This window comes from Borostomias antarcticus (assembly GCF_949987555.1).
Source record: "Borostomias antarcticus genome assembly, chromosome: 35".
In the NCBI taxonomy this organism is placed as follows: domain Eukaryota; kingdom Metazoa; phylum Chordata; class Actinopteri; order Stomiiformes; family Stomiidae; genus Borostomias; species Borostomias antarcticus.
In genome coordinates, this window is record NC_140268.1 from 448538 (window position 1) to 459395 (window position 10858).

A 10858-nucleotide genomic window follows, 5' to 3' on the forward strand; every position below is an offset into this window, starting at 1 on the left:
AGAGATCAGAGACCAAGGCTTAACCTGACCCTACAAGAAATACACGCACACACACACACATGCACGTACGCACACACACACACATGCACGTACGCACACACACGTTCACAAACAAACGTATACTCTCACAAACACAAACATTATCCACGTGTACACACACAGGCAGACACAACCATGCATGCTTGCACATCGCTGGGATAGACACACACTTTATAGATCCACATCTTATAGATCCTCCTTGCCGTGCACACGCGTGCACGCTCACAATGAGACACACGCGCACACACACACACACACACACAACCACACACACACACACACACACACACACACACGCAAGCGTCTCTCACGCGCTGTCTCGGCCTGCAGGCCTCTTTAGATAATCGAGTTGTTTTCTGTGGGCAACTTTGTGCGTGAGAATGAACTCAACCATTCACAAAAAAGTAGACTATAAAGCATTTGTTGATGAATAGGACTTTCTTAGTGATTAAACGGTTCTATAATATAGGATATCTGGTGTTCCTACCGTCCGCCGTGATAAATGTCCATGAAAATGACCTCGGATAGTGAAACAAAAGACTTTTCATCCCAGGTATTCTCGTGTCTATTTTTAACACATTCCAACTGTAGCCGGAACCACATTTTGACCTTGATACAAGTTAGAGATAAAGACTTGAAATGTTTTCTCTAACTGACATTTCTCTGAAATCTCAAGGCGTCTAGACTACTCGGAAAACTGTTTTAATAGTTCCTCTAGTTTAAGCCACTGATTAGAAAACTGGCTCAAATAAAAATCCACCATGATGAACATAGCTTAATAATGAATTATTAATTTTGTAGAAAAACCTGCATGTAATAGGCCTACAGCTTCATAAATCCACATGAAAATCCTCATAAATTAACATGAAAAGCTTAATTAAAGATATGCACGAGAGCAGCAGCCATAGTTGCATTTGTTTTGGTTTTTTAGCAAATTACTGTTAACATTACACGTTTTTATCTATTTATTTTGAAGCAAATTAACTTAGAAATTGTGTGCATGCGGGTGTATCATCAATGACTGAATAAAGCGCGTCATAAAACTAGTTTAAGATAAGCCTCCTGTCTTAACTAAAGACATTCCCAAAATATCACAGGACATCTATTAGACTATTCAACCTGGGAGAGGAGAATCATGGACCAGAACTTCACCCTTTAAACTTAAGGTCTAGGGTGAGAACCTCACAGAACCCAACACAGAGAACAAACGAGCTATTTCACACAATTCAGTTTGAGGAAATGAATCATATCCACCACGTCACCGTGAAACCCCCGCGGACTACATGATAATACAGTCAAAAATCAACAATTGTCATGTTTCACCTTGTTCATAATGTCTATAACGATATAGAGCATTGCTCTACTCTTGACATCTAGGTCAAACTCACTATTGAAGTAGAGCACAAGAGAGATAGAACAAAAATAGTAGATTCTGCAGGATGGAGTGAAACATGGAACACACACATTCCTTATCTGACACAGCTGCACTTTTAATATGAGATTCCCTCTTAAGTCCCAGCTATTATGAATCGTTCGTTTGTGCTCAGCTGTGAGACACCCCAGTAAGAGTTGAGCTTGATTGTGTTGAGTTGGATGATTGCATCGACGTGAAAAGACCATACAAAACGTAGCCTAACTCAACATCCCAACCAGCTTTTATCTGGAGACGCCTGCAACACCATGCATAATTCGGTTGCGTCAGAAGCAAAAGGGCTGGTCTATTCCCTGGACCGCTCTCTTCACCCCCTATATGAATAATATCATGGCACAATCGAACAAAAGATCTACCTGGTAATATTTTAAGAGCAGGAATGAATCTAGACACGTCCGAATTGTAGGTTATGTCACTCAATGATGGCTTCGAGCTGCTTCCAATTACGCATTTCGTTTTTCAGCACGCTTATCAAATGAGAGACTCGCGAATTACAGGGGACGTGATCTCTACCTGTGACATTTAATTATGGGATGGGTGGCATTGACGACAGCAGTGTTGAATCATCCCTATCTCTCCTCGCCCCTGCATGCTGTTGCTAGGGGAGCAGGGCGTATGCGCTCCTGACCGCAGCTGAAGGGCAAAGGAAAAACGCGAATATGAATAAGATATGTTGCTTTCGTCGACTGGTTTCACAATAGGCGGCGTCTCGACGTCTCTCAGTGTGTGTTTCATAAGTGAAACGTCGGTATTGCTGGTAAATGGGGCGATATTTCGCTCGTTTAAGACCATTACCATATATGGAGGCGCAGCGCCATATCGTGCCTGGTTTCAATAGGCTGCTTGTTGCCGCTCTGTGGCGGGTTTTGCCTTTAACCCTTGTGGTGCTGAATTATTTTCAAGTGGATTAACAGACTTCACCTCGAGATTTCAGCCATATTCTGCATTTAAAAGTCCAATCTATTATCATTCAAAAGCAAAATGTCCGTTTCCATCTGATCAAACGAGTGTTTTACGCAGAATAGCCTAATCTCCATTACGCACCGGTGTTATCAGAATAATCAGTTCATTATTTAATAATTAGTTGACTAATTATGCCATAGCCTACATTCATTTAAAGTAAATGTTGTAAAAGACTAGTTTTGCTGTTATACCTATGTGGTTGATCTAAACTGGAAGGTGTGAGGGCGTTCATTCATCGTGGACACTGTAATGGCTATTGGTTTTTGGAGAGCACATTAGGCCCACCTAACACAGGCACCATAAAGGTGCCAAAGATAGACTGCGCCATCCGTCTGGTGCAAATGTCATTTGTAGGTGCCCTGGGGACATAACTTGGCTCATGTTTGGGTGGTGTGACCTATATTTGTGGTAAACCGACAGTGGCCTTTTCAGATTTTCACTATACTCTCGAGTAGCCTATGAAACTACTCCATTTGAGATTACTAAAACGCGTATCTCAGGGTAAAAATTTGACTGTGTCAATTCGTTTCATTTCTTGAATAAAAACTAGATGTCGCCAAGCATGTTCATGTCTCACTGAGTTGACACCAGCTGTCCTCATAGCCAAGTTGTCACATGTTTGTCATCCCTTGAAGCAATAAGTTCATGCTGCAGACGAACTCCGTGTGTTATGCAACTTTTAAATGATCTAAACCATCTTATTACAGGGCCTACAGCATGTTTGCGCTGCGCCAAAGATTTAACACAATCGCGCCTTGTGCACCTTAAATAAGACTGATTGACTATTATTCTCTATACCCAAGGTATTAATACAGATTATGTCCAATTTAGAACACAAATGTGTTCCCTTTCGTCTTTGGAAAATGATATAGGTATGACTAGAGTAACATAATTTGATGTCTTATGCCAATGCAAACGTAAAAATCCCCATGTCAAACTCAACTTTTGCAACCTGTCATAATGTTGTTCAACTCAAACTCTCAACATCTCTTTCTGTTTGTGTGGCACTTAACCTGACCCTACAAGAAATACACACACACACACACACATGCACGTACGCACACACACACACATGCACGTACGCACACACACACACACACACACACATACGCACACACACACACATGCAAGTACGCACACACACGTCACTAAGTCTGTTAAGTGGCACGCGAACGCGTTTCCATATCTCCCTCTCGCGCGGTCGGTCCAACTCCTCTCTCGAGCCGCGAGGAAGAGGAAGAGGAAGAGGAGGAGGAAGAGGACAACCTCGCGCTGCTTTCACCTCCCCCCTCCTCGCCCTGACGTCACGTGCCCGTGCTATTGCACCGTGCAGCTCGAGCGCGCTAGTATCCTTCTGAGAGAGAGAGAGAGAGAGAGAGAGAGAGAGAGAGAGAGAGAGAGAGAGAGAGAGAGAGAGAGAGAGAGAGAGAGAGAGAGAGAGAGAGAGAGAGAGAGAGAGAGAGAGAGGAGGGGGAGAGAGCGCGAGCGAGCAGAGAGAGAGAGAGAGAGGAGAGAGGAGAGGAGGGAGGGAATACAGTTTGGTTGCTTACAACTGGAGGACTACCCAAACCCCGAGGACGCTATAGGAGCGAAGGCATCAACCGTGCTGATATTTCAACCCTCCGTTCGGGATTCGAGCGAGAATGGAATTACCTGCAGCGGGAGAGCACGTCTTTGCGGTGGAGAGCATCGAGAAGAAACGCATTCGCAAGGTAACAGTCACGTCAACGCGCATTTGAGCACCGTGCATTGCGAGAGGAAATGTTCCATCGGTTGTCAAGTGGCTCACTATCTCTCCTTCCTCCCCGCAGGGCAGGATCGAGTACCTGGTGAAGTGGAGAGGGTGGTCTCCCAAGTAAGTGCACACACCGAGCATGTATGCATGCATTTGAAACTATGGGGGTCTCGTACGGGTTGCAGCCACCCAATGTTTTTCCTCCAAAAACTGGCCTGACGTGGGGGGCGCTGGAGATAGCGTGGTCGGGTCGGTGTGTGTTCCCGTGTCGCCACGGATGCCTTGACTCATTTATGCGAGGGAAAGGAGGGGTATGCACAGCCATGTAATCCCGTTTTAATTATTTCTGCACTGCCAGCGAATTTACGAGACAGCGGTGCTAAAATGGCCGACTGTAACTCGGTGCACTGACCCTCTGTGAACATTTAGAAGCTCTCCCTTGCGTATCCTATCCAACCACATACCGAGGGGTTATTTGCCGTGGTAGGCATGTGATCCGCATTTGTTTTGGAATGGACTCTCCTTGCCAGTCGCAGTGAATCACCCACCCAACAGAGGAATCCATTATAATGAAACATGTTTTGGTATGATGGCCAAATAAAAAATGCGTAACGGCTCTTGATGTAAGAAGACTTTGTATTAGTAGCAGCAGCACATAACCAAAAAAGTGAACACTCATTTGGAGATATTGGTGATACGTTTTATCTCAGGGATTAACGGAAGATGTGTGTGTGTGTGTGTGTGTTCTGCAGATACAACACATGGGAACCCGAGGAGAACATCCTTGACCCGCGCCTCCTCGTCGGGTTCCAAAACAGGTGAGAGAGCCTCGAGCTGGGCCCGTGACCTTATATGGGCATGGGAGGAGGGGCGTGGAGTACCTCTTGTTATTGATACCCTAGGGGGTCACATCCCACGGGGAACACGTTTGCACGCTCCGTGGGACAATTAAAAAAAGACTTATGGAGGAATTGGACACAAGTGTGCGTATTTAATGTTTGAGATGCATTTTTTTAATAGTTGCAATTATAAATCCGTGGCTAGGTGTCAACTAGGCCCTAGGCCCCTCCACACAGGAATTCAGCTTTGTTTTGAATTGGATGTTTATTCTTTGTAACTTTAAAAAACATGACGTGGACCGTAGCACGATGTGTCAAATATTGAAACGTGCTTCTTTGTGCGCATGCGGGCCACTTTGCATGTTGTCGGGAGACCATAGCCAGTTGGGACTGTAGTCTTTCCAGGTCTCACTTTAATGACAAAACCTCTCATATATATATATATATAAATATACATATATGATATCATAAATGTATGATTCAAATAGTTCACTAAGCTTTAATTGACAAATAGCCCAAAGCAAAGAGCTAGGCCCAGTTTTGTGAATCTAAAATCGTAAAACCCAAGTCAACAATAGGCTAGCCTACCCAAGACCACAAGGTAACACAATGTCCAATCATAGGCCTATATTCACCTTTGCGATTACCCTAAACGCAAGGGCTTTAATCATATTTGTTGATTGATATGATGCACAATTGCACATGTTTTGGCCAAGAGATACTTAGACCCTAATGGCTATAACATCTGATTGGTTGAAGGAAATCACAAATTCATCACCATGTCACGCAGACTTGATTGGGCTAATGGACACATATGTCACTGCCACCGTTTAACTCCGGTAGAGTGTCACAACAGCAGTGTGTCCGGGCGGCTGGCCTTACCCACTGTCACGAGACACCGGCCCCCGAGGCCACCAATCGGGCGCTGTTCCCGTCGGGGTCCTCGGCCAATCGGATTGAACGGAGGGGGAGGGGTTGGTTTTCACGTTATATGAAAAACGCTAATTGACTCCCGCTGCTCTGCGCCTTGTCTCAGGGTGACCTCATATGTCCCCGTCTATTCCTCGGCCCCCCAGTGGCCTCGCCTGCGCGTGTGTGTGTGTGTGTGTGTGTCGGGGGCCGGAACGCTCCTCTCTGGGCTCCGTTCTCCCGCGGGTTGGGGGGAGGGGAGCCGACACGGGAGAGGGTAATTGCCAAATCTTCTGTAAATAGGAGGTCGCCCCGCTGTACGTCTCTCGCACGCCGAATCGCACGCGTTATTGCGTCACGGTGCGGGGAAAGTTCACGGCGGCGTCCGCGTCGACCACGCGCTCGCCAAGTTATTCCACCGCGTCTAGAGCGCCCGTGCTCTACGGTCATGTGACGCGAAGGCTATGGGAGCCCACGTGCGAACCGATCTGGGCTGAGTTTCCCAGAGGCATCGTAGCGCTACGATGAACGCCGTAGCTTACGATGAACGTAGCGCTACGGTGCCTCTGGGAAACTCAGCCCTGGTCCAGTTCAGTCGGCAGCGACGCCACCAGCAGGTTGGGAGGATACATTACTACTACATCACGGGGCACAGACAGGCGGCGTGGTCGGATGGCGCAGGGATTCAAACTAGGCCTGGTAGTGAACTCCTCCCCCATTCAACCTCTGTGATGCGAGGCGGTCCGCAATTTGAACCCATGCAAATATGAACTGATTGCTGGCGTGTTTGAATAAAGAAATAAAAAATAATTGGCTGTTCAAATTCAAAATTGACAGGTGTACAGTACAATGTATACAATATGATATGATAGCCTTTATTTATCCCCGGATGGGAAAATTTGGTTGTCACACAGCACAGGCAGGAAAAGTGTAAAACAGAGGACAGTGTACTGTACTAAAAGAGACAATATAGAATCAAATATCAAATAAATACAATAAGAAGTGTCTCATTCATCTAAAACTATCTGTGCTGTAATAAATAGTAAAGTATGAATCTAAAATAGTAAAATATGCATGGCATCAACTTTAGTCAGTAGTAAAAAGTTCAAAGTGCAAGTAGAGGGAGGCGGGGTGGGGGGCGGGGGGGGACAGACAGACAGCAACATCAACCAATGGGAGAAGTCCTACAGTAGTTGTACAGTTTGATGGCAGCTGGCACGTAGGAGCGTAGAAACTGGTCCTGGCGCGTTGTTCCCCCAGCACACGACGGCACACTGGCCACCACTGACCACCTGACCCTCCTCGGAAAGATCAGTCTGCTTTGACATTTGACCCTTCCTGTATAGGGCCTCGGTGTTCTCTGACCAGGCCAGCTTGTTATTTCGATGGACCTTAGTAGGCATCAAGCCCGGTCGGCAGGACCAACCACCCCTGGGTTTCCATTCGCCGCACACACCCCCGTGACCCTAATTATGATTTGAATGTGACCGCGGCAAAGAAAAGGTCAAGGTTCACCGTGGGAGAGAGTGGTGGAGCGAGAGAGAGAGAGAGAGATTCTCCCTGATTGAATTTCTTCCTCGTAATGAGGATATGCAATGGGCTGATTACCATGGAGAGAGCTATGCAAATAAAGAACATTATGCTTTCTCGCCGGTCGCAATCAAACCTTCATTAATCTTCCTAAGCAGAATTCCACTTTAACAAACCTTGAACACGTCACATTTCATAGAATGCACCAGAAACATAGAACCTGTTAGCTGTCCAATAGTTTGATTGGATTTCTGGATGTAGTCAATTTGCATAAAGCGTACTGTATAAATCATGTAAGGTCCAACGACGTAATCACTCTTTTGTTGACACAAAAGCATATTCGACGTAAACAACCACATAAATTGTGAACAAATGTGATTTTATTTTGTCTTCACAGAGAGAGACAGGATCAGTTGATGGGATATCGCAAACGGGGGCCGAAGCCGAAACATCCGTTGGTTCAGGTAATAAAAAACGTTTCGACATCGCACGGTTTCGACAGAAACATGTCGACTGTATTTACAGGCACTTCCATTCTGCTGGTTTCACTTCAGTATTTTCTGGAGAGGAGGGGGTTGGGGAGGGGGGGGGGGGCTCTTGTGTCAGGTGCTTTGGAGATCCTCTCATTATGGCTGTGGTTATTTTGAGTAGATTTGCATTAGCAGAGAGATAGAGACTGCGTCGTCCAGCTGGTCTGCTCGCACAAACTCATCATGAAACAGTCTGTTGCCTGAGGTTATTAAAGTATTGCTTCAGCATATTAATTTGATTTCCGAGCTTTCATTTTAGTTTATGCTAAAGCTGTGTGTGCAAATGTTTCTTTTTTTTCCAGCATTTTAAGTGGAATTCTCAATAAATGTTCTTGTGGCCCCTTGTGAATCAGTGTTACCTGTGGGAAATTCTCCTCTCCGTTTCCATGTCTGTTTCATCCAAGATTAGCTTTTCCAATGATTCATCAAAGCAGTGTTAATATTTAATGAAAGAACAACAATACACCATCTTTACTTCGACTGCCTTAGACTCTTTGGGGGGGGGGCGGGGAGCCAATTCTGTGGCAAATCGGATTCTGACCGTCCAAGCTAGCTTTATTGCTATCACTGTGTGCACTGACAACTCTTTAAGAGGTCGGCTGTGCCATTCTCCCAGACCCACACACAAACTGTGGACTCAGGGAGAGAGCGTGACATGTCGAGTGGCACTTCCCTGACCTAAGGTCGTTATCCGAGCGGCTTGAGCGTTCCGCTGAAATACCCCTGTGTCGGCCCTAGGGAACAGGAGGGGGAGGGGACAAGATGGCGGGGGCCGGGAGGAGTCCAACGGGATGAGAACTCATTGGATGGTCCGAAAGCAGAATTAACATCTGTTCCCCGTGGCTAGCGTCATGTCCAGGGGGTGGACTTGTACCTCAAGCTAAGGAATCAGGAGACAGGCTCCTGCCTATGGGCCACTAAGCTCGAGAACCTTTGGTTCTCAAGGCTTCTATGCAAGGGTTCTCTGTAGAACATGGGTTTATGTATGCTTATGTGTTGCAAGTGTAGTAGAGGTGGTGCGGTGACCATTTGTAAATGAGTAGCTATGTCGGGGCTCTCGCGCTTGGCTAACAGCTAGACCTTAGTGTTGTGTATGTGTGTATATATATATATATATATATATATATATATATATATATATATATATATATATATATATATATACCTTTATTTAACCAGGTTAAAAACTAATTGAGATTAAAATCTCTTTTACAAGAGAATCCTGGCCAAGAGTGGCAGCAACACAGTTTCCTGAAAAAAAAAGACATAAAGGTTACGATACACAACTAAACATAAAGGTTACGATACACAATGACAACAAATAACAACAATAACAACGATTGTGTTACAATGTAAATTCCTATTTCTTGATTGTTCTCTATTTACTCTGTGCGTCTACATTTTTGATACGAATGCATTTTTCAAAAAATGTTTTTGTTCATCTGGACGAGGAAAGTAAAATCACTTTTCTCCCCTTTGCCTCCAGGTTCCATCGTTTGCCCGGAGATCCAGCATTCCGGCCGGTTTTGAGGAGACCTCCCAGGATGCCGAGAACCGCCTCAGGTCCGACCCTGTCCAGACGCAGAGGTCCCAGCCGCAGCAGTACCAGCTGAACAGCAAGAAGCACCACCAGTACCAGCCCAGTAGCCAAGAAGTCCCCGCCGACGCACTGGCCAACGGGAAGAAGAAGTACTTCTACCAGCTCAACAGCAAGAAGCACCACCAGTACCAGCCCGACCCCAAGATGTACGACTCCCAGTCCGCCAGGCCCAAGGAGGTCAAGTTCCAGGAGTCGCCCGGTAACCCGCCCAATCCCGGCTGGAACCTTCCCCCGGCGCTGCAGCAGAAATGGGTGCGCGACAAAGACACGGGCTGCCTGAGCAAAGTCCGAGACCTGGTCGCGAGCAAGGTTGCGGACCTGGTCGCGGACGGCGACAAACCGGTCGGCGACGGCGAGAGCGAGCGCGCCGTGAAGCCCGGCCCCAAGGAGGCGTCGCTGCCCGGCGCCGCCGTTGGCGGCAAGATGAAGATCATCAAGAACAAGAACAAGAACGGCCGCATCGTCATCGTCATGAGCAAGTACATGGACGGCAGCAAGGCCCAGTCGTCGAAGGGTAAACACGCCGACTCGGCGGCCGAAGAGAAACCCAGACAGCGCAGCGACCGGAAAGAGGACGTCCCCAAACCGGCCGAAAGTGTCCCCAAAGAGATCTGCGACGGGAGTTCCCCCCCCGCTGCCGAGCACCCCAAAAAATGCTCTCCGAAGGACCGACATTTCTCCAAACCTTCGCCGAGCACGGCGGAGGAATACAACACGGAGGTCGCGAGGGGTCAGGCGGACCTCCCCGACGACCTGCCGCTCCAGCTGACCGCCAGTTCGCCTCCGACCCCGTGGGCTACGGACATTAGCATCTCCGCCCAGACGACGGTCAACCAGATCCGGATCCCCGCGATCCCCGGCGCCAGGAAACGTAAGCTGTCCGAGCCCGTGGAGGACAGGGGCGTGTGTAAGAAGGTCCTGAGCTCCCGGAGTTTCAGCGTCCCCAACGCTGAGGTCACGCCGCCCCAGGACAAGCCCATGGATCTCCACTGTAGCGGCCCGCGGCCGAGGAGCGGGTATGGGGTCAGGGACCCAACTGGTCAGGACGAGCCCATGGATCTTAGCTGTCCAAAGACCAGGAAACAGCCTGAGCCCGAACCAGAACCAGCACTAGCATCTGTTAACACCTCAACTACACTGGTAGAGGGGTCTCCGAAATCCACAGAGAAGGCTAAGGCGGTGCCTGTTCTAAAATTCTCACCGTTCATGGGAAATATTATCATCACGGATGTTACTACGAACAGTCTGACTGTCACCTTTAAGGAATATGTTCCTGTTTAA

The 10858-nt window shown here is 47.3% G+C and overlaps 2 protein-coding genes across 2 annotated transcripts in view; both read left to right on the top strand.

Annotated features, from left to right (window-relative positions):
- tbc1d16 (TBC1 domain family, member 16) overlaps nt 1–3736 on the top strand; it is a gene marked incomplete at both ends in the record, with an annotated part of 20322 nt that extends 16586 nt beyond the window's left edge. The window contains 1 exon segment of the mRNA XM_084460977.1: nt 3658–3736. Within this exon segment, the coding sequence (XP_084317103.1) occupies nt 3658–3736 (79 nt within the window).
- Nucleotides 3737–4077: 341 nt separating this feature from the next.
- cbx4 (chromobox homolog 4 (Pc class homolog, Drosophila)) lies at nt 4078–10858 on the top strand (the record flags this gene model as incomplete). Its single annotated transcript, XM_084461069.1, has 5 exons — nt 4078–4146; nt 4246–4289; nt 4922–4987; nt 7845–7911; nt 9464–10858. The coding sequence occupies 5 exons, from the start codon at nt 4078–4080 to the stop codon at nt 10856–10858; spliced, it is 1641 nt and encodes a 546-aa protein (XP_084317195.1).